This window comes from Lepeophtheirus salmonis, chromosome 2 (assembly GCF_016086655.4).
Source record: "Lepeophtheirus salmonis chromosome 2, UVic_Lsal_1.4, whole genome shotgun sequence".
NCBI classification, from domain to species: domain Eukaryota; kingdom Metazoa; phylum Arthropoda; class Copepoda; order Siphonostomatoida; family Caligidae; genus Lepeophtheirus; species Lepeophtheirus salmonis.
Window position 1 is genome coordinate 33,991,259 of NC_052132.2, and position 27,948 is coordinate 34,019,206.

The following is a 27,948-nucleotide window of genomic DNA, read 5'->3' on the forward strand; positions in this document are numbered from 1 at the left end:
TTTTGAGTGAATTATTTTATTATAATGTTTATAAATGATATGAATTGATATAAAACAGTTATAATATTATTAGTCTAAATTAATTGCTTCTATGGACAGTACAAAACAAAGACGGAGAGGGATAATAAGAAATCGCAAATAAGATAAAACGAGACGACATCGCGTGGTAAACGTGAGTGTGTGTGTTTTTGAATATATATATAAATATATTATTATAATGTCAACATAAAACAATGATTCGCAAGGAAATAATAATAATTAAAGATTATATACTTTTTAATATAAAAAAATAAACCGGATATATTCTCTAAAGGACCATTTGAGTCCCCCATTTACATTTGTAATTCAAAAGCTGTTTTGATACTAGGATTATTTTGCCTAAAAGGATTTGTAGGTGAAGATGCAGTTGAAGAATAGGAATCAGCAGAGGAAATTAAATTTTTGGAGTTATTCCTCTTGGTTGCTAGCGCCGCCCATTCAGCATCAAAGGGATCGTCCAGTATGGAGGATTTAGTGGACCAAATCTCTTCAGTGGATATAAAAGGTGTATTGGACGACTTCTGTTTATCAACGCCTAGGAGACTGCCACCATTGTTCCAACCGCAGTCATCCGTTGTATATGATAGTCCTGAACTTGAATCATTACTACTTGGCGTCGCAGAATGACCCGTTCCAACCATGGGGATGATGGAGGGTGACATGGAAGATATGATGTTATTATTGTTGATGATGTGATTAATACTACTCCCTGCACTGTTTGTGCTGCCACCGGAATTAAGGCTCAAGGATTGTGCGTGATGTTGTGTAAGGGATTTGGGTTGATCAGGAACATTATCCCAAGGGTTATCATATTGAACAGGTATACCGCTATTACTAGAGAAGGAGGTGTCCAATTTCGTGGGTTGAAGTATAGGAGATACACTACAACTAGATGGTCCTTTTACTTCAATAGTAGAATGCTCTGGAACTGTGGGTAGAGGACTCGCTGCTGATGATATGGTATAAGGTAGGGAATGAGGCTATAATATAATGCAAATTGGAAAGGCATATCAATAAAATGAAAAATAGGATTGAGAAAATATGATGTCTTACCTGATGAGTAGAAAAATTGGTGTTCGAGAGAGCATCATTGACTGATGAGGTTAGGATAGATAAATTCTGGGAGATTTGCTGACACATGGAACTCACGGAGTCATTTGTTCCGACTTGGTTGTGATCACAGATGTTGACTTCTTCCTTTATGGAATTGACTAACAAAAACAAAATAATACACAAATATAAAAATTGAAATCACATCTACAATATTTACATAACATGTAATAATGGAGATCACCATGCATTAAGTGAGAGGAACAACTATTTAGTCATGTACGTAACGTTTTACAATATTAGGCTTTTAGGTAACGGCTGAACCTTGAAAGTGGTTATCTATAAATATCCGTTTATAAACAGAAAGGAATTAACATGTCTTATTAATTAATCACAACAATTGAGGAACATGTATGTATGCTATTTATTACGAGAGTGCAAAGCACGAAAATTAATTAAAGCACCTTAACTATAAATCAATTAGTCCAACTATAGAATAAATTGTTTTAAAAGGTGTAAGCAAACAAAACAAGGGACAAAAAGTGTGTATTTATGCTTTCCTATGATGAGTATCATATCAAATCATAATCATGCATAATAATTAGTTCAACATCCATAATTGTTCAATGTCTTAGTAATTATGTATTAAGTATTACAAGCAGCAATCGACTGATAATTAATAACATAGAGTAGACAATGCGAACATATACATAGATTGCCCATTTACCTTTGTGTCCGAGATCAGATAGTTTGTAAAGCTGATTTAATTGGGTTTTCAAATTGTGAACAGATAAAACTGACGGATCGGTAAATAAAATAACAATAAGTATGTGAAATGAAGTGGTGAAAAAATAAGTTCTTAAAATATTTAAATAACTAATTGACTCGTCATTGATGAATGTATGTATATACAAAAGATTAAAAAATTGTTTCATTTTCATACCTGAAGATTGATTGGAAGTGAGAGATCCTTCTCCATTGGGTGGAAGAGCTGACAACCGCTGCCTTTCAATCGTGGAAGGCAGTTCGTTGATTCTCAAAGAGAGTTGTCTCTTAAAAGGAGAACTCCCAGCCAGTTGATTAAAGCCTCGAAATGATGTTTGTCTCTGAAGCATAAGATCAGTAGCATGAGGACGTGCAATAGCATGGGGATTGGTTTCGACCGTAGATGCGAGAGGGATATGAGCTGCTGGTTTTGAAATCTGAGGATCTGTCAAACGGTCAGTAATTGTGGTCTGACGGAATGAACCCAATCGCGTAAAGCTGGAGTTTTTATCGTCAAATGACATGGATACATTACATTCCTTGTCTCGCTTCTGCTTACGCTCAAGACAAATTGCAAAAGCGCATCCAACAGCGTGGCTTAAACGTTCACCCTGAAATCATTGATGACAAATAATATTTTGTAAGGATGTACATTAAACGAATTCTTACGGAATCTTTCATAGCCATAAATGCATGACACATCCATCTCCGTGTTGTTCCATCACGACAAATGTAGGAAAATCCTCTAAAAAAGTTCCTATCAGGGGAACAAAATGAAACTTTTTCAATGGTTTGATCCACAATCAAACCTTTGGTATCATTATCTACAACTCGAAGCCCATCTCCATGAATATACAAAATGCTGCGAACTGATTTTCTTTTGGAATTCTGAAAGCATATGACATATTTTGTAAACAAATGTCCTTAAAAGGGTACATGCACTAATAAAAATACCTTCAAAGCTTTAACAGCCTCCTCACAGACTTGCATTCCTCTAGACTCGAACACTTCTACACAGCCTAAATACTAAAAATAAAAAGAGTAATGAGTTATGTATTGTATATTGGTACTACGAAAGAAAACAATAATTTTGACCTACTTTAACTGCAAAACTACACGTTCCATCACGAACAGAAACCTCATCCTGTTGCCATACGTTCCCCTTAGAACCAATCTCAGACATTGGCTGTGAATTGGGGGATGAATTGTTGTTATCGTTATTGTTAGATGGCCCAGGGATTTGGTCCTTATTCTTTTTCCGTAAACTCGAACGAATGCTTTTGCGAAGTCGATCCATTTTACGAGATCCGTCCTGTAACAAAAACAATTGAAGGCTATTAGTATTGCTTCTTTTAAAAAAAGAAAGGCCGTTAAATATACGTATACTACATACACGATGATCCCCCCGTGAAAAGCCCCACTCTGAACAGACACTGCTAGCAGTGTAGAATTGAAAATATATTTCATCCATAATTTAGTAGTAGAATTGTACATTCAAGAGACATTCCCAGAAATTAATTATTATTTAGTATTTTCTTTTAAATACATATGTAGTCATAATATAATATAAAATCAAATGTTCAACAGTTTGAATAGATAACTAAAAAGGACAAATAAAGGCAGAAATAACAGTTATTTTTAAGGGCATTGTAATGTAATAGTTCCTCCTTGAAGTTCTATATATTTAATATTATTTTATTTTAAAGAGCAGACGGGGAAAATGGATCAAAACTAAGAGGAAAATACATTCATTCATTAGTCAGAGAGAGAGAGAGAGAAGGGATAAAAAATTGAGGATGAATCAAATGCACAATTATACATGATGGGGAAACACGCCTCTAGGGCAGGATCTACCTATGTTATTAAACACCATAGACTTAACTTTTATTAGAGAGAGAAAAATAGATCTATAAATAGACCTATGGCAAGATGAAACAATCAATCAAACAAACACAAAAAGGCGTGTATCTGACGCATGAATAAAAACAAAGAACGAACTCACCATTACCGTAATCTCTGTACACAAATGCTTTAGACGAACGAAGAGAGGGGACCGCCTTGCTAGACACGTCAATTGAAACAGATATGAATAATTGAAGGAGCAAGACAAAAGTAATGTAAGTAAATTTCATGGACTCTCAGGAATTTTCATCAGAGTGCCATGAAACATAACAACTCTTTCCAGAGAGTTTTACACCTGCACTAAACGGAACAAAATATAATTAAAGAAAAATAAATGGAATAAGAACACACTTTTCCCCCTTCTACCTTCCTTCAATTCAAAAAGCGAGGCTAGCTGCTTTCTAAAGGTGCCGGCTTTCCACGACAACTGGAGTGTACTCTTCCTCTTTTCCCCTATCCACGAAAGAAGATACAGGTACGAATAATATAATCATGCTAGCAGCAGCAGTATTGACAACCCCCTCATCCCTACAGACACTTCCAGAAGAGGATATCCCCATGAATTATATGTACCTATCTTGAAAGGAAATCCGAAGAATCTTTTTACTCCCTCACCACTTCCGTCCAATAATTAATGACTTGCTTGCTTTGTCTATAGATACAAAGTCAAGGAACTACAAAAAATTATATACACAAAATATAACCCCAGATCATCATACCTGTGTCTCTTTAACCAAAGTATATATCATACCTACAAAATATATAAATAATATTTTTTATGTAGGTATTATTGTATTTATAAAAGTTGACAAACATTGAATAAATTCATTTGGCTACGCTATAATCATGTCCAAATAGAAAGTGGATCAATAACAAGTGCAATGCTTTACAAATATCGTTGGTATATATGTATCTACATAGGTAGGTAGGTAGGCCCATGTGCCTAGGGATGTAACCGTCTCAAAATTTGACAGACAGTCTGAAGGATGCGTCCGAATACGACGTCAAATTCGTCCCAGGGAACAATCTCTCCTAAATGACTTGATTATCAATCAATCGATACTAGTGTTGGATCGGGCTTAGTGCTGATTTCCTAGTCAGACTCCCCCAACCCCATTTTTAAAAAAAAACATTTAACGGTCCTAAAGATTGATTGTCCCTCCATTAGCCCAATGTCATAGCTACAAACTATGCATATTTCCTCACTCCTAGTTAGGATTGAAGAATATCAAAACAAAGAAAATAATGAATGATTTGTTATGAATCATAATAATACGTTCTAGCACACAAATCCTACTTTAAACTTTAAATTTATTGTCTATTCGAAAGAGATTTTGCGGATAAGCCACTATAAAAGACCGACGGCAATCTATTTATTATTTTTGGACCGATCCAACACTAATCGTAACCAATCGTTATAAGAACAATTCTAAATACTTTAATTACGCCTTCATTATGTACGAATAATGATTAACTTTGATCTTTTATGACAATGTTTTAGTAAATTTATTCAATGTGGTATCAGCGTTGTTACTTATATTAGTTTGTAAACAAAGCGATTGAGAGATACGCTGTCTTGTGACAAAATAATACAACTATATTTTTGATAATATTTTTTAAATAGAGGTGTAGTTTACTCAAATGGACTGGAAATGATGCATTGATAGCAGGGATTGGCCGAATTAAAGCCCATATTAAGGGCCGATACCAGTCCCTTGGTTATTCCTTTAAAAAAGGGTTAAATTCATCCCTGTTGACGTCCTTGAGTTTTTTAAATTTATTTTTGATTATTACCTCTGTTTGTTTCCTGGTTAGTCACCAGGATAATAACGGGAAAAGTTATAGTCGATTTTGATCAAACTGGGTAGTAAGATTATGTATGGTGACAGTAAATTTTGAGAGGTCAAAAATTAATAATTTACCATAACTTTAGAACAAATTGAGATACATGAGACTCAATTTGATTTTGATATATATATATATATGTTTTGGGGAGGGGGAGGATTGTTTTTTTTTCTTTTTTTCAAAAAAAATTCTTGAGGATTGGGTTTTTTTATTACTTTTTTAAAAAAAATTTTTTTTTTTTTTTTTTTTTTTTTTTTAAATTTACAAAATCTATAGCAAAGGAAATTTCAAATATTAAATATTTTCAAAAATCTTTAGTTATTCACAGAAAATAAAATTTTTAGGCAAAAAATTAAATTATTTGGAAAAAAAATTAAATTTTAAATATGACATTTTTTGAATTTTTTTTTCAAAAATCTTTAGTTATTCACAGAAAATTAAATTTTTTCCCCAAAAATTTCAAAAATCCATAGCTAAAAAAAACTGAAAAATTTATCTTTATAGAAAAAAAATTCAAAAATTAAGTATTAATTTTTTTGAAAAAAAATTTCAAAAATTAATTGCTCTATATATTAACAAAATTTTTTGAAAAATAAATGTAAAAATTAAAATATTTGAAAATATGAATTAAATTTGAAATATTACAATTTAAAAAAATATATATGTATATAATTTCAAATTTTCTAGTAAAAAACAAAAATTCCTTAATTTGGGGGGAGAGGAGGGGACTCCCAATAATGGATGAGACGATGATGAAAATCTTGCATGAATCAGCAAGCACAAGGTCTACAATCATGAAAGCAAACATAAGAAGAATAAATAATGACGAATGAGTCATGCATTAACAATAAGACATGATGATCCCCACTCTTCACAAACACACACACTCTCTATATCACATTTTATCAAAGCAAAATTAACAAGCTCACAAATACTACATTATATAATATTTAGCGATGTTTTGGTTCTTGGATTTTTTTATTAACTTCAAAAATTCGTCTAGCTATTAACAAAAAATTTAATTTTTTGTGGGAAAAAAAAATTCAGAATGAAATTTTAAATATGAAAAAAATAAAAACTCCCCAGCTGCTTACAAAAAATTATTTTTTTGGAAAAAAGAATATAATATTTAGGAGGTTTTTTGGTTTCTGAGTCTTTATTTAATTCATTTCCAAAATCCGCAGCTTTTTCACAAAAAATGCAGAAAATTTCCAAAATCCACAGCTATTTACAAAAAATTAAATTTTTTGGAAAAACAATTCTAAAAGCAATAAGCAATTCACAAAAAAAATTCACATTTTTTTTTTTTTTTTGAAAAATACCAATATTTAGTGATGTTTTGTTATCTGAGTTTTATGATTTTTGTTTTTTTAATTTCAAAAATCCGTAGATATTCACAAAAAACCCAGAATTTTTTGGATTTTTTTTTTCCAAAATCCACTATTATTCACAAAAAACTGAATTTTTTGAAGAAAAAAAAATACAAAAATCCACTGTTATTCACAAAAAAATTAATGTTTTTGTAAAAAAATTGAAATATTCCATTTTTTGGGAAAAAATTTGCCCCTACTTTGGCGTAAATTTTTTTCATCCTGACAAAAAAAAATCAAGTAAAAATTCCTTTTTTAAGGGGGGGGGAGGTAGAGCTCCTCCAGTACACCCCTGCGAACGCCGTTAGCCATAACTCGACTATAGTTAAAAAAATAAACGTATTTATTATATTAACTGATGAATAACTCTCATGACGACGATTCAAATAAGTTAAAACATACTTTAAGGTGAATCTACAGAACGTTAATCACGAAACAATATTTAAATGACAAGTTTTAATAGTCCTTCAAACAATATGATTGTTTGATTGACGAGTTTGTTAGCGTGAAAAAGTGTTAAGGAAACAGTAATGAGTAGAACTCGTAATTACTCGATTTGATTTTTTTTAGAAACTCGAAAATACTCGAACAGCAAAATTCAGCTTGCGGCACATCACTAATAATATTAGTATGTATATATGATGATGAGATTGTGACCATGACTCACTTGTTATGATGATGCACAAATAAGTACATGGTAGGCATAGAGGTATTATTTACCTTGCTACTCAACTAATCAAAAATGACTTTTCAAAACAATGTTTTATTTAATAGTAATATTTTTATTTTTTATTGGAGATGACGTGATACGGAAATTTTCAATTTTTCAAAAAGGCGGAAACGATTTTAAAGCACAAAGAAGGAGAAATAAAATTAAAATAACCCTCCCTTCCCCCCCCCCTCCTCGGAATATACGATTTCACATTTACACACAAAACACATAAATAGTTGTTAAGTAAACGTATTTAAATTCTACAGATGGTGTTGTTGATCTTGTAAGTGAAATTTCATAGATGCGATTGAATTTCTTAAGAAGCTTATTATAAATATATACATATATAGTAATACCATAATATACGAGTTTAGTTCTCGTTCAAGGACGGAGATCTCTCGTAAGTCAAAACAGTCTATCCCATAAGAAATAAATAATAAAAAAATAAATGGAAGCGGGCTCTGCTTTCTGAGGGCAGTTTTCGACCAGCTATTATGTCAATGCAAATCTTTGCTCAGTATCCAGTTCGTATCGCATAAAAGTCGTCAGATTAAGCACTCGTATCTCAAGGTCTTACTGTTTATATATGTATATATTTATATTTATAGAATGAGGTAAAAACGTTTACCTCAACTTTTTCTAAGAAGGAAACATATGTTGTTTTTAGAGTGGAATTACATAGCCTATCCATGATGGCTATCTGGAAGAGGGCAGATGGACCAATATATATAATGATGAAACATATGGTCTGTTGACATATATAGTAGGAATTTCATACCCTATCCATGGACAATGAGGGCTATCCAGGAGACGTGTGCCATAAAGGAGGTGTTGGTAGCTTTCATTATTGGGCGGTGGGGTGGGGTAAAAATTATTCATTTGCATTTTTTGGGTAGCAACTTGTACACAATATATATTAAGTAGGGTTGTATCAGTCCTTAATATGAGACTTAAAATCGATCCCGTCTCGTCCCTGTTATTGGTTTTTAGAAAACGTCCCATATTGTCAAGCGTCCTTTACAAAATTAGTAAAAAAATCCTTTAGACTAATATTGGAGAGTAAAGTATCTCACGTTATCATTTGAATAATTAGTTTTTAAAACCTTGTTTTTGATAAACAATTTCAAAAATTATATTTTTCGTAATTTTTTTCACATTTTACAAAAAATTTCAAATACTAATTTTTTGGAGAAAATTTTCAAATATTCATAGCTATTTAGAGAACATTAAAAAATTTTAAAACTTTTTTTTTAAAAATTATATTGAACTTTAAATTGAAAATTCCAATATTGAATTTTCTAGTAAAAATTCCTTAATTTTTAGGGGGAAGCGGGTTGCTACAACCCCTCCCCTGCGGACGCCCCTGGCATTTGCGCCCGATTCGTACGTGTTCTTCAAATTTAGGGACAAATATGTTCATCCCTAATACCGTTAACATACATAGGTAGAATTATTACATACCCTATCCATTATGACTTATCAAGAGGAGTAGAATACATGGACCACAACAACACTGAAATACTTGAGAAAGTATTAATAAATAAATAGTAATACAGAGATGCGATCCATGAATAAACGAGAGACAGACTGCGGTGGTTACAACAATTTATCATCGTCGTCGTTCAACACACACGTCATAGCTAGAACAATATCAATACGAGAAGAGAGACAAACATAAACTATAACTAAAACACAAGACACTTCCTACAATAATAATAATAATAACATATTATATTTTGATTCCACTTCTTTGTTGTTCACCTCCTCCAAACATGCATTTAAAAATAAATGTTGTCTTGAATGGGAATATCTACACGATAAATGAAAACAACGAATATGATTGTGTATGTGCATACCATAAAGAGTAAGTTACCATGGGTACAGTATAGGTGCTGCTAAGCAGTAGGCATCGTACAACTCCAAACCGAGTCTTGATTAGTAGATATAGGTAACCATATCATATATTAGGATTAGACTGGTTCTTAAAAGTCACATTCTCACTATCAAAAACACTATCTGATGAGGTTCTACGTTCTTTTGAGCGATTTTTTCCCCTCTTGGAGATTTTGCCACATGACATATTCGCCGCCTTTTAGATATTTTTATATTATAGTGCGTATTTTACCTAAAGTATTTACTGTTGAAAAATTCCATTCTTTCATTTGATGGAACTTCTTACTTTTCTTCAAGCATCAAATGAGAACGTGACTATGAGTAAGATGCCCCTAGTCAATTAGTTATTTAGAACTAGATTCATGATCCTGGATTTATGAATCCTTATAAACACTACAGGGACGTCCAAAAGGGGTGGGATGGAGGGGCTAAAGCCCTCTCCAAATTAAGGAATTTTTGCTTTTTACTAGGAAATTGAATATTAAATTTTTGGGGGGAAAAATTTTATATTTCAATTTGTTTTTTGAAGAAAAAAAATGATTATTTGTGAAACGCTGTAGATTTTTGAATTTTTTTTTTCAAGAAAAGGAATGTTTGAAATTTAAGTAATGAAATTGTTTGTAAAAAGCTGTGAATATTTGAATTTTTTTTCAAAAAATTAAAATTTAAAATTTTATATTTAAATTTTTTTCTTTTTTAAATCCAAAAGTCAAGCCCTCCCCCCAAAAAAAAAAAAAAGTATTCATATATAAACCTGCAGACGCTCCTAAACTATTTCTTCTTTTTTTTCTACCTATTTTGCATTTGGTTTCTTCTTCAGATCTATTGCTGAGATACAACCGTACATACTCAAGTTTACGTTCAAACCAGGGATATAAAACATAAAAAGGCGGCGAGTATGTACTTAGGTAAAATCTCTAAGAGGCGAAATTACCAACGATTAAAATCTTCACTGCAAAATTACCAGCCACGATTTGATTTTATAACAAAGGGGGCTAGTGCGTGCTATACTCGATACATCAATATGTTGTTATCAAAAAATACTCTATTTTGGCTCATATTTACTTTTTTTTTTTTTTTTTTAAAGATAAGAAGGTTATCTCAAGTTTTATCTTTCTCTACTAAGAATTGTGAAGTTTATAAACTTCAAGGACTATGCCCTCAAACTCTAGACATTTATGACTGAAAAATTAATTGTATTTCTCAAACATTTCAAAACTGCATCACCAACATTTTGAAAAAAATCATATTTAAGAACCAGTCTAATGTTCATAGTACACCCAGACAATACGTCATATAGCCCCAAAAGTGAGCCACACCCTTTTATTAACAAACAATGCAAAAAATATTCCATCTATCTATATTATGGAACTTTATAATAAGGAAATATAAGGAATTCAAAAAATGCTACATCTGGAACAGCTCATTTACATACCAAAATTGTTCTGACCCTCAAAACAAAGGCAAGCTAGAAATATTTCCCCTAAAATTGAGTCTGTTTTTATTTTTTAATAAATTATCGTTCATTTCTATGAACAAGGATTATTAGAATTAATCCTTTGGAGGCGCCGCAAATTGCACTTACACGTGCAAAAATGCATCGCCAATATGAAAAAAATAGAAGTTGATATGCATATTTGAAAGGTCATATAATGAGAACCAAATGAAATATCATAAAACAAGGACGTCCACGGGAGGCGGGCTGGAGCTCCCCCTCCCCAACCCGAAAAGGACGTTCTTGCTTTCCACTAAGTTTATTTTTGGTCAGGATGAAAAAAATTTGCGAGAAAATTGTGGTAAAAAAAGTTATATTTGAATTTTTTTTCAAGCGATTGAATATGTGAAATTTAATTTGTAATTTTTTATTTAATTGTCATATAACGTGGGCCAAATGAAATATCATATAAAAAGGGCGTCCGAAAGGGTGGACTGCCACCCCCCTTAAAAAAATTGCTTTCTACTAGAATTTTTTTTTTTTTGGTAAGGATGAAAAAATTTATCGCAAAAATTGTGGTAAAAAATTTAATATTTGAAATCTTTTTCCAAAATTTTTTTATTTTTCAATATTTATTTTTTATGAATTCCAATGGATTTAAGAATTTTATTTTCAAAAAATTTATTATTTGAAATTTTTTGTGTGTAGCTATGGATTTAAGAATTTTATTTTCAAAAATTAATTATTTGAGTTTGTTTTTTTCCAAAAAAATAATTATTTGATTTTTTTTCCCCCCAAGAAATTAAATATTTGAAATTTATTTTTTTCCAAAAATGTGTTTTTTTGTGAATAGCTATGGATTTTTGAAAAAAAAATTCTAAAAAAATTATTATTTGAATTTTTTTCAAAAAATTAAATTTTTTGTTAATAGCTATGAATTTTTTATTCTTTTTCAAATAAAATGAATATTTGGTTGTTGTTTTTTTTCCAAAAAATTCCAAAAACCAAGCCAATCATTGATTGAACCAAATATATCTATGAAATATTGGAAATAAATTGGACACACTTTATTCTTTCCTGGATTTTTATTCCATATTATTTTTGTCCTAACTCTCGCCAAATATAGATTATGTACATATAATTTTGTAAAGAGTCATAGCATTAGTTATAGAGAAATGAAGTGTGACAAACTATGATGAATAATTCATCATAATAAGAAATAAAGAAGGCCAATTGAAAAAGAATGATATATTCATGACAAGTGACTGGCTGTTACTATAGCCTATTAACATTTTAATTGAATATATATTATTATAGTGATATTAAAGCAAAAGTTACTCTACAGTTATTTAAGAGGGGAAAAAAACGTCTTCGTTATTCAAGCCTCATTAATTAAGACTCCAACTTCCTCTCCTTCCTACGTTTGAATGATGATAATTATACGAATGAAACTAAAATATTATTTAGGGATATTATACTAGTGTAGTTCAATATACCGATACTAGTGTGGTCTTTAAAACGATACTATACTAAAGTGATATCCGAACCCGTACTTGCAGCTAGGGTTGTGTCGGTAATTATTTAGGACTACTTCTCTATCTGTCCCTATTTAGGAATGAAGACTGTCGTCCTATCCACTTCAGTAATAAAAACTTATAAAGTTCGATCCTTTTCCAACTTGTTTTCTTCTTTTTTTTAATCAGTTCTTTAGAAAGACCGGTCAGTAGGGATCATCCGACAGTGGGAAGCAAAGCCATACAGTACTTGTAAGGCTCAATTGACTAGCAGATTTCTTCTCTAAAATTACAAATTACTCTTGATATGGTTTAAAGCTCATTCGCTCCCTTGAAGGACTAGTCCCAGAGCTGTCAAAGCCGACTACTCTCCGACGACTCACATACATTCATCTGATCATCTCGCATAATATATTAACAAATAACTAAACTATAGTTAATAGTTATTTATTAATACTAGAATTAGAATATATTCATTATTTTACTTTCTACACCTGTGACTAAAATCTAGCTATTTTTATTCATACACGAATGGATTCTAGTTTATGGATAGAGTTTTTATTATAGAAATAATAGCCAAATAATGCCCCTGTCGGATAAAAAAAAGTACATTCCGACCAAGACATTCTTCACCTGTTTATTGTTTTCGTACTCGTTTCGCTACTTGGTTTAAAGCTTTAGTGTTGACTAAAGCGTTAAAGTAAAGTGGCGCTACATGTACATAAACTTCTTTTTTTTTCAAAAAGAAGAAGGACCAAATGTAGTTCTTTTACATGCGCTAGAGGGTGTTTGATTGTATTATTTATAAATCATTTATTAAATGGAGTGAGTTCTAGAACTCATTATGAATTATGAGTAATTCCAAACGAAAGTCTTGGTTCGTGAATCGTGGATTTTGCATTTGTTTGAACACTAGAAAAATGCTGAGTCAAGCTGCTGCCAGATTTCCCCATTATCTCTTCATCGAGGAGTGTGTCTGTCCCTGATTCAGAAGCAAGCACGTCTCCAGTTTTTTTGGGAGGAGGGGCCCCCCTCTGATGTTCCTCCGGGCTTCTCGAACTCTAATGTCTCCGACAATCAAACCTTCTTCAAACTCCTCTTTACCTGTTTGAAGGAAATGTTAAATGGAAAAGCGACATCTAACGTTTAAAAAATAAACTATTTTATGTCCAACAACTTTTTTTTTTGTTTACATTTGCTTTGTTGCGCTACTTTACTTTAACGCTTTAGTGTTGACTAAAGAGACTATATGGAAAAGAGCCGTCATGTATATCTATCAACATATTTTTTCTTATCTCTAATTCTGATTCGTCTGAAATTTTGTATATGCGCTTTTTCATCTTCTGCGCAGTTCATTGTAATCTAATATAATTTAATAGAAGTCAACGTTTAGGACAGGGCTATGTATTTTCCTTTAGATTGAACAAGAAAAATAAACTATTAATTAAAACCATAGTTCATAGTATTTTAATCCTAATTATGCTCCAAAAAATTATAAAAGTTATTATAAAATAAAAATAACTAACCCTAATCATCAACGGAGGGTATTTATATTCTATATTTTTTGATCGAGGTTACGTGAATCCTGACTCATAAACACAGTTTTTGTTTACTTTTTATTTTAACCATCTTGTTCACTTCTTCCTTTTTTGTCCCCTTAGTGTTGAGGGGCCCCATTTATATAAGAGTGATTAAACTGGAGACACTTTCATTCTAAACTAGGTTAAAGCATACTTATTTTAAATTACTACACACTTAGTATAAGATGCGTCAACATGAAAATAATTTTGAACAAAAATCAATAAAAGTTTAGTCTTTTCACTCCATACATACATTTCATAGACATATTTGAGCCATTTATAGCATATTATTCAAATTTCAAGGATGTGCTAACCTACTCAATAATTTAAGCTATAGTTTAAAGCCTTAATTAGATTTGAGATACTTATACTGCCCCCGATATGGGGTTTCAAATCGCATCCACCAATTTTTTCTTGTTTTCTTTCAAATGTCATTTCAAAAATAAAATAAAACATTAATTTCTATTAAGAAAACGTCATTCTATAAATATTATCAAATAAAAGGGTTGTTATAAATTATCTTACAAGATTTAAAAAATAATAAAAGAGTCCCCCGCACATTTATATTTCGCCCAAGCAATGCTCACGGCTCACGCTAAAACCGGCCTTGCAAAAAAATAGATTCTTCTCACATGGTTCTCCTTCTCTTATGACCTAATTCTACAAATATGTCAATCAGTCTATATACGTCATGTGTTCTTGTTAATTATTATCAAGAATGACTGTTCCTTTTAGTTATCTCTGATTCACACCCTTCAAAAGCAAGAAGTTATAGCGAGCGTACTTAAGTACATATTTAATAGAATAAATAACAAAGAGATGAGACGTCACTTCTAATCAATGAATAATGACTATTGATGTGAACAAGTGGGACTTTACTAAGCCCAAGCCTTTATTTTTGAAGCTCAAAAAATCCCAAGTTTTATAATAATACATAATCACTAGTGTTGTGTGGGCCCTTATTTAGGACGGAGGACCGTGGTCCAGTTCAGTCGCACTTATCGGTCCTTTAAGAAGGTGAAATCATTCCTCCTTACATCATTGATGCTTCCCCCTTTTTTAATACTCTATTATATAATAGAAAAAATTATATAACTAAGTAGTATCGTCTTTATAGTTTGAATCGTGAATATTTTTTGCAAGACATGAAAAGTTTTTAATATATATCTCATATTTACTTGGGTAGATAAATCATGGATATTTTTATGAAAAATGATAAGGGCCTGTCCCAAGGACTGATGCTCCTCAGGACCGGTCCTAAGATTGAATTGGGCAGATTAAATAAGGACCGACACACACTAATAATCACTATTATTTGAATGCAGAAAGAGTAACTGTTCCTGCTCACAAATACTGGAAAGGTTGAATGTTTGTAAACAGCCGAAACCTTGCTGAAGTCACTCCCATCTTGGAATGAGGATGAGTAGGAGGAATGAAAGACGATGATTCGATGCGTCACAAATGATATCAAATCTTCTTCCTTAAGGAACCTCTTACGGAGTAGTCCATTAAAATCTAAACACTTTGAATTTTAAACTTCAACAAGATATATAATTTATTAATTAACAATAGACTTTTAAAAAATTAATACTATAAATCGATGCGTGTCTGAGCTCTTTTAATCATTAATGTATCCAACCTAAGCAGCACTGATGGCTTCCAAGTGGTATCGGAAGGCCTGGTACCTGCTGAGGATGTAGTCATCTGTCATAGCGTCCAGTACTGACTGACAGTGGCTATCAGAGCCTCAGTATTTGGATGACGGACAACGCATCCCCTCGACATGCACCCAAAAGATGTAGTCAATGGTATTGGCATTAAGACTGTAGAGAGCCCAAAAGTGTCAAAAAAGGAGTTTAAAAGAGTCCGGCAAACGGAGGAGATAGGTTTCTTTCATTGCTAGTATCAAAAGTGCCCCTTATTAGATAGTTTTATGAACAGTCTGGTGTCAAACACAGAGATCTTGGACATGGGCCCTCATGGACTTGAGGGGATTGGCCTGGATAGTTTACTTTAACCCCTCCGGGTCCAGTTTGGCTTTTTTGACAGATACCTTCTCACTCACAAACGTTTCGGACTTGTGGACGGTGGTCCTGGAGACGCCTAACTACTTGGGTGCGCGAATGGAAATTCGTCAATCCCGTTCAAGTGTCATTTTCTCGACTTGTACGTAAGCTAAAGAGCTGACGTTTTTGTTTTGTAAATAATTGTTTATGCTTTAATATATCGCTATATGAATTAATTTCAATCAGTCCACCTTTATTAATTATTGAAGTAGTCAGTGTTCAGATTTCAATGGACAACCCGGTATTTGAACCCATAAAATACTACTGCTCCCCTTCCTTCAATACATCGAAACCAAGATATGTAGATAGAGCGGAACTAGCTAGGACCAATTAACACTATTAAGAAATTTTGTTTAATGCAAGACGTCATTATTATCTGAATTTTGTTGCCCTAAACCCAAGTTTTTCAACTATTTTGACAAACCAATTCCAAAAATAGGGATTGTTTACTACTCTAGTAATGAGTAAAACAAACTTCTCCAAATAGAAATAGAAAAAAAGAAATGAAATTAACTGATTCTCCAACAATTGAGGAATTATTTTTAATTTAATAGTAGGGAATCGTAATCAGCTAAACAACAGCTAATTCAAGTTCTAAAACAATAATAAGGAGTAAGAAAAGTAGAAAGTTGACAGCTGACCCAAAAAACCATCTAGATCTTAATACCATTGTGAAAAATCAATTGCTATTATTTTTTCTTAAAAATAATCTATTTTGAATTTCTCACATATTATCAAACACTTTAGCTTTGAAATGGTGCTTATCTAAATGCAATCCTTTTAACAATATAATTTATATTTCAAATGAGGCCTTTTTACTGAAAAATTTAACCTCTCTTGGTTCTTAAACAGGGGAATTGGAGTATTGTTTAACGCCATCTTGTAATAATCATCAACTTACATGGACATAATAATTTTCTTTCTAAGAAAAATGTTATTCGTACATTTAAAAAAAAAAAGATTTGTTTTTTTAATATTAATATACTAGCAAAGGGTTACCCGGCGTTGCTCGAACGAGCGTTAGGGTATTATTCCCTCGGATAACCGGTTCATTTTTGTGAATATTGCAAATATTACGCAATTAAATGCTCCAAAATTAAAAATATTATACATTTATTGTTAAGGTATACAATATCATGTCCAAGTCCAAAATGCAATTCTTTTTAAAAATTTGCAAATTGACGTTTGATAATTAAAAAAAAAAAAAAAAAAGAGGAAAAAATGAAAAATTATTAAAAAAATGACAGATATTTCAGTTCAAAATCCATTTTTATGCGTCAAACTTATATGCAAACCAATTTCCAGACATATTTCTACAAATCCATTATTCCATTGGATTTTTTTTTTTCTTTTTTTTTTGCACCTGAATAAAAAAACTGCAATTTTCACCGATTTATAGCCCATAACTTTTTTGATATTGAATAAACTTAGAAAACATCATTTTATTGAGACGCCAGTCACTTTTTTGATACCCCCTATCTAGTCTCCTTGAGCTCAAAAAAATTTCTGTTTTTGTGCATAGAATAATAAAAAAAAAAAGAAAAAATCGGCACCCATTCATAAACTGATTGGGTTCAAAAGAGGAACCCATACAAAGTTTCAGGCTCTTAGGCCTAACGGTGTGTGTACCCATTCAAGACACCGACACAAATTGTATTTTATATATATAAGATTAAGGTAATTAAATTTATGATCTTAAAAAAATCAAAAGAGTTTTATTTGGATTGTAAAATTGTTTAAAACGCTTATAAATCACTGGACTAAAGCAAACAAAAAAGTGGTAGAAATAATCATTTAACCTTGTGATTCCTAACAGAGGCTCCATGAGGTTATCAAGGTCATAAGTAAATGTGTTATTTAAACCAAATCATTTGCATTACGACAAAATTACCTGCTCTCTCCCAAATACAGATAGGAACTCTACAGTGATGATAAGGTTGGTAATTACTGCTTTAATCCTATGCTTCTTAATCATTGAGCAATGATTGTATATTTGTGTCGTAAAATAATAAAAAAATAAAAATGGAGATGTTGCTAAGATACAGAATAAATAATTATTCATTCATTCATTTGCATTACCCCCCCCGTCCTCTTACCATTCCATATAATAATAATTATACCCAATGACGATTGACGAGAGAAGTAAAAGAGAGAGAAAATAAATGCAATGGATGATTACTATTATTTATAATTGAAGAAAAAATAAAGTAATCATGGAGTGACTAATGCGATTTTCCATCTTGTTACTTAATCACATATGAATTGAATTGATGTAGTAACCAAGGTTAAATAAAACTTTCTAACTTTATATATTAGTAATAAGTTAATATTCAAAAAAGGAAGGAAGATAGGCTCACAAAAATATATATATAACATATATAATATAATATACTTATAAGTAGGTACGGAAAACGACCTATAAAGGGGTGATTTGAGACAATGTGGTAACCTTCATACAATTCTCTTCAACCTTTCTCAAAAAGAGGAACAGGGGGGGGGAGGGAGGGAAGCCGGAATTAAGGATGGGTGCAATGGTAATAGAAATATAAAGTTATACACTAACTCATGTACAACAGATAATTGAAATCCACCACACTTTTTAATATTGACGTCATTGACTATGAATGGTTGCGTGTTTGGTCTATATCTGTTTTTCTTGCCCAGCAATATATCATATGAAAATTCTAGCAATTCTTGGATGGTAGTAAGTTAGCAAATTATTCCCAAATGTGCGACTATTTTTCATTTAGATATAATGATAGAAAATGGACAGGCCAAGATATTGAGGGAAAAAAAAGAGCGTCCTTCATGCTTTTCGTTAATTTTTAAGCAACTCTTAATGCCGAACAAAGACTCAAATATCTTGTACTTCAGGACTAAATCTAAAACCAAGTGGCGGAACGAGGAAATTAGATCCATTTTTGACCTAATTTAATTAGCTACAAGAATAATTTTTATTCCACATGGGACGTTGAGGGTATTAGGCAATGCTCTATAATTAACTATACAACTTACATGAATTTGCAAAGGGATTTCTGTGGTGCCCGACCTCAAAATGTAATATTTTCGTAACAAACTAAATTCAGAAAAAAGTCACAGCTAATTTGTGTGTCACCAATCAAGATAATGGTAGAACAATCGACAGCTAACAAAAAGCACATGGGAGTTGTGGATATGTTTTGAGAAACTGATCATTGTGTGTTAAAATATTGCTATAACATATGTTGTGTACGTAGAATGTAAGGATATTTAAGTGCACTTTAAAAAGGTTTTTTTAATATCATGTGATTATCTTATTGATGATGACGATGCCATCCAAATATCTATTTTCTTTAGAAATGAATAATATATGTACAGAAGTATTATTGATTTACAAAGCTTCTTATTAGCTACATAAAAACATCATTTCCTAAGATGCAGAAGACGATGTAATCTAACAGATATTAACGAACTGCAATTGGCATTTTTTATCCCACAAATGTACATAAAATTAGACTATGTACCGGTTTACCGAACATAGTATATTGTGGTAACAGGTACTGATGCATTTAAAATGATACTACATAAAGCTAATATTGGAACCCGTATGTGCAGATTCACAACAATGACGTAACCCCCCCTCTTGTCCTTTTTAAAAAAGGAAATAATAAAAATGTTATTTTATTTTAAAAAATCATCAAATTTATGGGTGAGTTCCTACCCAAAACAAAAATTCAGCGGACGCTCCTCTAAGTGCAGGTTCTAAAATATAAAACAATTTTGTTGCATATTTTTAATTCGAAAATAATCTAAAAATATCCAGGATATTGGTATCGAGAAAACACTACTATATAGTATTGAGAAAGGAGTCAATTATTTTTATGCAAGAGAATTATAAGTGATAAAATTGATTATATTCTTTTAATTAACAAACTATTTATTTGATTCCTTGAGTTGTCACAAATTGATTATGTTAATCTTGTTGAGTCCACGAGTTGCGTGCCTTAATCGTGTACATACTACATACAGTCCCGTAATTAGACCTATATTCAAGGAGGGGCAAGGGCCGAGAATATGATTTTTCTTTGCGGGTTGACCAGCTTGAGATGACCTTTTTATTACTGTATTCCTGCAATTCGTGAAAGATAATTTATTTAATAGTTACTGCACTTTATCATTAGATAAGCACTCAGCACACTTATAAATAAAAGATCGTTGATCACAAGAAATTATAGCGTGATCACAAAATTGAAATTTCAGTTGGGGGCACATGAAAGATTATTTTGAGAGAGTTTTTGAGATCCTCTTAAAAAGCATAGACGATTCCAGGGAAATAATAATTCATTTATTGCAGTTGTACAGAGAAGCAAACAAAAAATTGAAATTCGAGTCCTTTATGACGAAGAATCATATATGTAATCATAAATTTGAATACACTTTACAATAATGGATTGAAGAGTCCTCCCTCTCACTAATAGGATACTAGAGAAGCACGTCATTTTAATAAGATATAATACATATCTATATCATTTGTCTTCGATGAGATATCATAACATAATACAACAAATATATTATACTAATAATTCTTAATCAAACAACTTCCTAAGCCGATAAGCTTCTGATCTCATATTTATATAAGTATAAAAATGAGGATAAATTGAAACAGAATATTTCTCATAATCTTCCTTTCTAACTAAATAATTTAAAAGAAAAACAACGAATGTCTTATAAACAATTAAACTAAACTGAGCACTGCAACTACTCCTGACCTATTACAGAAAAATTAATGCAAATAAATAAGATGGAACCCGCAAGATGTTACCTAGCAACTTGCAAAACCATCTGCATTTTGTAGTCCTATAAGATCACTTACACAGCCACTTATATCATGAATGTACATTGTATATATATATACGCTACATAAAAGTATGGAACAGATGTCTTCTTTTTCATACTGTGAAAACATTTAAACAGAAAGTTGTTTGCTCAAACAACTGAGTGCCACTCACTCTGAGTAAGTGAAGAAGAAGGTGGTGGAGGATACGATCTCTACTAATAATGAGAATGATAAACAATATTAAGAGGTCATGAATAAAGGGCACAGCTGAAACAGATGCAGAGGATAGGTCACTTTTTTTAAATTATAAATGCAGCACCTCTATTAAAGATGTATACATAATTAATTAGTAATAAAGTAGAGTTGTATTTGATACTGCTCCATTTAAGTATAAGTGCATTAAAAAGGCACTGCAAAGCTACATATAACATGTAACTTGATATATAAACAACAAGTACATATATATATAAAAGAAACTAATCTCGATGACATAAAGTTGTAGAACAGAAAATAAACTCATGCGGAAAATGACAGCACATAAAAAATAAGATCGTCTCAAAAACTGAAAACTCATATTATGTAAATACTTAGTGTGTACTAGTTGGGATTTTGTACATGTTGTAGTCTGTACCTACATACTCTCAGGATATTATAATACCAGTTGCCATCCAAACAAAACAAAAAAGAAATGAAACTCTTTGAATAAATAATTTAATGCGACCTTGTGATAAATATAAATTAATGATTTAAATGCAATTTTTGAGCCTTACTAATTAAAATTACTTATTAACTAATCAGTATTCTGAGGCACATTAGATTAGATTATAATCCAAGGACCACGGTTCTATCCCTCGTACAAATACAATAAATAAGTAATTATAACAGATCAAAATGAAATTTGAGCATCAATTGATATTGATTAAAAATGTGGCCTTTTGACGTGAATAAAATCCGTCTTGTACAAATTGATTCTACTAGTTACAAATTGTAAAACTTAGGACTCTTGAATACTCTATCTAATGTGGCGCAGAACATGACAATGATAATCCAATTAGTTTTTATTTCCTTCTACTTATCACGAGTCATACTGTAAATTATTCATCTCATTTTTGGGTTGCAACTTGTCTACAACAATTTTATTTAAAAAGGAACAAACTAGTTTTTCCCACCGAGCCGAATATAGATTTCCACATCGTACTACACTGAAAAACGATACAAATACTATTGTAACGTGATGGGGAGACTACAAAATATGAGTATTTTGCCTCCATTGATAGAATAATAGACTATACATTCCTATTACAAAAGTAGAATGAATCAAGCTTGCATTGAAATGATTTAAGTGAGTAAGCAAATTGGCAAGCATCATCATGAGAATTTAGTCAAGTATGAAGGTATCAACGCCTTGAATCAACGTCAAACATTAAAGGGAATCAATTATGACATATTTTATTGATTGCAGTATTATTAATATAAATATTAATAATTTGATACTATCTATTGGTACCTAGGACGTGTTAGTTCCATCATATGAACGAGTGCAAAAAAAAGGGAAGGAAGGAAATTACTTTATGTAACAAGTTACCTGCAAGTCAAGGTAAACGACGTGGTATTAATATTCGTGTGAATGAAAGTGGCTCAGGCCACAGCAGATAATCATAAATATAAATAAATATTTATGTATTACATACATACAATTGAAGAGTCCTTTAAGAGTGTTCAAATATTCAATTGACATGATGTAGGGGCTTTATTATAATAATGAGGTCTGTAAATTGTATAAGAGGGAGAGAGAGATTCGTACCTGTACATAGGTTGGTAAAGGCTGAATATCTCCAATGGGAGTGGGTTGCTTGGTGTCTCCTGTAGATGCATTCCGCTTACTCGAGTCACTGGGGATGTCTTTTTTCACAGTGCTGTGAATGGTGATATAGCCTGGAATGCTGCTGATTCCTCCTTGGGGGACAGACAGAGAAGAGGCTGAAGGAGGGACTGGCGGAGGAGCAGGAAGGCCTCCTCTGCTCCCCACAGAATCCCTCACATCCTCCACACTTTTACCATTGTTATTATTGTTGTTGTTGGATGTGTGGGACTTATGCCGCTTTAATTTCTTTCCTATCGACTTCCTTAGCGATTTGGATCTCTTCAAATCCGTGTTGACATTGTAGGTCTCAGGGATATCCGCTGCAGAGAGACCCTGATGAGCATCCGGAGCTGAGTTGTGATTTCCCATTGAAAAACTCACTCACATTCACTACAAACACTGATCCACATAAAATTCATTCAATTAAAAGAGAACACTAATTACTTATACTACACAACACGACAATGGTCTCAACGTCCGAAATGATATCACATGAGGAGTAGTCAACGTATTGTTGGTTCTTGAGAGAGAGAGAGAGGATAAAATACGGAATCAATGGGACGAGAGCCCCGAGTTGACAGTCAATAGGAACTTGGATTCCAACTACTGATGAAGTGAAATAGAATGATGTAGTAATAACTAAACGAAGGGGGGAGAAAGAAAGAAGAAGTGGTAGTAGAGCTTGTACTGCAGGAGCAAGACACTAGAGAGAAGAGGGCCGGAGAGAGATTTTATCACAGGTAGAGCGGCCGGTCCGCGTTCTATACCACTACATAAAGCAACAGAATAAGAACACTCGCCCGTCCGCTAAACATCGCATACGAGCTCAAAGAGTCGGTTGTTGTTGTAGTCTTGTGGAACATTGCCTTGTTTTTTTTTTCTTCTTAATTTATTGAGGGTGGCCAAGCACATAGCTTAAAAAAAGGAGGTTGCTAGAGGAGCCTTTTCATTTTCCCCCTTCTTTACAGATTTTATGTAATTGAATATGCGTTTCTTTTTACATTTATTACGATACATAGAGGAGTTAAAAAATACATATAAAAATCCCCATTTACTGTGTTCTGCCGATTCACATAAGCCGTGAGGAACTGTCTCACTTGGGGTTCTTAAATAAAATAATATATTCAAATATGTAATAATTAAATATGTGCATAATCTACTGAGCATCAGTACGTCATAAAAGATGGCCACAATAATATGAAGCGTATTTTCTTCTTTTTAACCAATCCTTTCACTCTATCATAAGTTGGATTCAAAATTACACTCTCTTATTGGATCATTGAAGGAAAAGGGCTTATACTATTGGTTTAAACTCTATGTACCGGTGAATGAATTACAATTTTAATGGAGTCGTATACTATATAGTACCTATATATATGTATATTTATTTATGAAGATGATTCCGCTCGGATTGACCTACATATACAAAGGTTTAGTAAGATAGAGGACGACTCATCGTGTCGCAATGTATGTACATATTATGTTTTTTTAAACAACAGATCAAACATATTATAGATTATACATATGGAAGTTTAAAAAATAAACTCTGTACATAATATATGTATATGTCCACATCTGATGATATCCGTAGTCCTCATTTGAGAAGGAATACATACATGAATACTGTAGATATATAGTATAAACAGCATAGAAGAATAAAAATAAGGATCTATATAGTAGATATAAAGTGAAACATAATAATACGACAATGACTTGAAGGAAAAAGCAGCACCTTCTAAGGGAGCAGATGTTCCCAAATCCACATGGAAATAATTATGAGCTATAATGAATCATAGATGGGAGTTCTTCTTCTACATAGCTTTCCTATTCCTACCAGAAGAGATGCAGAAGTAATTATATCAGCATTCGTTATGTATAATATAACCTAATCCATGATGAAGTTTCATCAACTGAATAATTGCTCTATCTCTATTATCCAAATGGATATTAATTGGGCTTAGGATCCTTATGAAGTCAAAGCTAACTATGGATTAATAAATTTTGCAAGCTCAAGCTGTATATTATAGCTTTTTATCAAATATGGGAGCTCCTGTCCAAGTAAAAATTATATATTTTTAAAAACGGGAAAAAAATTGTATCTTACGTCTTATCAATGCTCAAATGTTTCCCCTGTAGTAGAATTATATAGCAGAGTAATAGTAATTATTGAAGTAGTGAGAACGTAAATTGGAACGTGGGAAGAATTCATTTTTCTTCTTAAAAAAAAATAAGATGTAACAACTTATTTTTGACACAGTAGCTGGTTTTTTTTACTTTTTGTTCTAAATAAATAGCAAAAAGCAGCAACGGATGATAAATATTTCTTATTAAGTCTTCCTTCAATAGCTAGTAGAAGTCGTTTATAGCCAAAAAGCACTAACAGTAATCAACGTTGTACAAACATACAAGAAATTTGTACAATATCTAAGCAACATAGTATGAAGTCACGTGATAACGTTCAATTATTTGGGTATTATCTATATCTATCCCGTAGTCCCTGCATTTTTATAGCTAATAATATCATTCTAGATAGCTGTATATAAATAAAATAACATTTGTGTGTGAGTCTTTATGAATCATAAAGGACACACACTTTTACACACAATGATGGATGCTCACAGCGTTGAACCTAGGCAGGGACTTATTCTATACCCAAAACAGAAAAAATGTTTTTTTTTTGGAACTCAAGGAGACTAGATTAGGACTTGAGTTATAAATCAAAAATTGACAAGCGTCTCAAAAATACAACTTGACGGATATGGATGTTTTCTTAGTTTATTCAAAATCATAAAAAATATTGGCAAAAAATAAAGAAATGGGTGAAAATTTAGATTTATTTTTTTTTTTTTTTGTTGCAAAGAAATCGAATATTGGATTTTTAGATTAAAAAAAAGCTTGTACAAGTTTGTCTGGAGATTACTTTGCATATAAATATGACAAATAAAAATTGATGTTTAACTGAAATATCTGTCACTTCCTGAACAATTTTTCAATTTTTAAGAAAAAATGACTCAAAACGATGCATTCTGTATATATATATATATATATATATTATTGGGAACATTTTAATACATAACTTTTGCAATATTTGCAAAAATGAACCAGTTATCGAGGGTAATTTTTTTGATGACATTATTCTTTAACTTTTTTAGAAGTACGAAAAAAACTATTGGTAGTTTTTTGTTCCTCTTTACAATGCCAATAACTGTTTTTAAGTACATTTTTGTGCATAATTAATGCAAAAAAGAGTTTTTCACATTTATCCGCAAATTTTGGTTTCATAATTTTTGGACAAAAATAAAGGACGAACTTTTCATCTAAAAAAAAATTTCATACATAAATACCTATTTTTTTAATTCATAAAAATGCATACATATATGAAATACAGCTCCATATTTATACTATTATAAAGCTCGCCCGCACCAAGGAGGTCTAAAAATTAAGAAGAAATAACATTGACTATTGTCAATTATGAAAATCTAATGTAGAATGGACATTTTAATAAAAAGAAACCAAAAATCAACATGGTTTCACTGAAAATTTGAAGAATGTTTTGGACGAGAGAAAAAATAATGCTCATAACGTTTCATTATATCAGCTACAGTCAGCTGTGACAAAAGAGGAAGGAGAAAAGGATATAAAGAAGGGCATTTGTTGGAATTACTCCTATGTCGATCGACCAATTCTACTCTGAGTCCAACAAGACACAATGTACAATTATACCTCTGCAACAAATCCTTAGGGTTACACTCCGTTTTTCATGAGGACTCACGAATGTCCCATCAGGTTTTGAATATAATTGAATCTATTTAGGAAAGGATGTTGTTCACTTCTCAGAAATTAAAATAATAATGACAACTGCTAAGGAAAATAAAATTATTTCTTTATAATACCAATTGCAAATTAACGGGACAGCTAAAAAAAACACCAGATTTACATTATTGACCATTGTCAATGTGATTTCCCGCTCCCTCCTGTGTCCGAGCAACGCGGAGTAAACCTTTGCTAGTTTTTATATAATAAGTTGTGTACATATTATTGCGATTATTGTACAAGATGTTACTAGTATAAACAGATTGTACAAGTTATAATTTCCACGTCTAATTACGCTTGATTTAATTATATCATAAGTCCTTTTAACTATCTACTATTAATGGATGCTTTTTCATTTTGGTCTATACTTATTACCTATACCAAGAAAGTTGAGTGGAGCTTATGTTTATGCCTATGTTTATTAGTTTATTTGTCTGTTGTTTACTAGGATGACGGCAAAAGTTACAGATCCATTTTGATCTAATTTGGTACAAAGATTATAAATGGTCACAGTGAGATATATGATTATATTTTGAGAAGCCAAGGTTGCACAAAACGTTGCAAATACAAAATCGACCATAACTTTAGAAGCTATTGAGGTACAGAGCTCAGATTGGTGTCATTATGTATATTCAATATTGCAAATTTTTTACTTCAGGAAAAAGAAGAAATGATGTTTCATTCAAGAAAAATGACTATAAGCTCTAAGAAGTGCCCGTTCTAGTTTAGTATGTATTTACAATTATGTAATATCACTCAAAGCATTTGAGCTTTATAATGTGCAGTGTTAACTTCGTCAAATATTTTAAGTTTCGTCATGTCTCGTCTCGTTTTCATCGGCCAATAGTCTTCGTCACTCATTAATCTTCGTTATCATTTCGTCAGCTTTCGTCTTCGTCAGAGTTTCGCCTGTGTTATAATATTGTCTTTGTCATTGTATTGTCATAGTTATCTTTTATTTTCTTTGTCTCATCTCCGTCAAAATTTCGTGTTCGTCAGAGTTTCTTCTTCGTCAAACTTAGTCTTTGTCTCGTCTTCATCATGAAAAAAAAGTTTCATGTACGAAATTATTTCATCTTGTCAGGCTTGACAAGATTAAGACTGATAATGTGCCAAAGAAAACTGATCAATGGGTATTTTGTGTTTTGTTTTTAAAGTCAGAAATTATACTATTAATACAACGACCATTCATGGAATATTCAACTATTTAGCATTATCCTCATCAGAAGTAATCTAACTTTATCTATTTTTTGGGTTCTAACTTGTACACGACAAATATATATA

The 27,948-nt window shown here is 31.7% G+C and overlaps 1 protein-coding gene across 6 annotated transcripts; it reads right to left on the minus strand.

The window, feature by feature from the left end:
* Positions 1–25,153, minus strand: numb (NUMB endocytic adaptor protein). 6 transcript variants are annotated; one of them, XM_071886775.1, is made up of 9 exons: positions 24,956–25,153; positions 23,296–23,490; positions 22,792–23,241; positions 2,954–3,166; positions 2,809–2,880; positions 2,524–2,742; positions 2,033–2,465; positions 1,093–1,250; positions 1–1,019 (listed from the first exon to the last, which is right to left on the minus strand). In XM_071886775.1, exons 3-9 carry the CDS (start codon positions 23,218–23,220, stop codon positions 333–335), a joined length of 2,211 nt encoding a protein of 736 aa, XP_071742876.1. In that variant the 5' UTR covers positions 23,221–23,241; positions 23,296–23,490; positions 24,956–25,153; the 3' UTR covers positions 1–332. The 6 variants fall into 6 exon arrangements, with proteins under 6 accessions (XP_071742876.1, XP_040563335.1, XP_040563340.1 ...); XM_040707401.2 differs by lacking the exon at positions 24,956–25,153 and adding an exon at positions 1,817–1,885 and having other exon boundaries at positions 23,296–23,467; XM_040707406.2 differs by lacking the exons at positions 22,792–23,241; positions 23,296–23,490 and adding an exon at positions 1,817–1,885.
* Positions 25,154–27,948: the final 2,795 nt, after the last annotated feature.

Coding starts and splice junctions, on each gene's coding strand:
- numb (XM_040707401.2), bottom strand. CDS start 23,220: ATGGGAAATCACAACTCAGCTCCGGATGCTCATCAGGGTCTCTCTGCA. Junction 1,886..2,032: donor CACTTCCAATCAATCTTCAG/GTATGAAAATGA, acceptor CCGATCCGTCAG/TTTTATCTGTTCACAATTTG. Junction 1,251..1,816: donor ATCTGATCTCGGACACAAAG/GTAAATGGGCAA, acceptor TGTTTTTGTTAG/TCAATTCCATAAAGGAAGAA.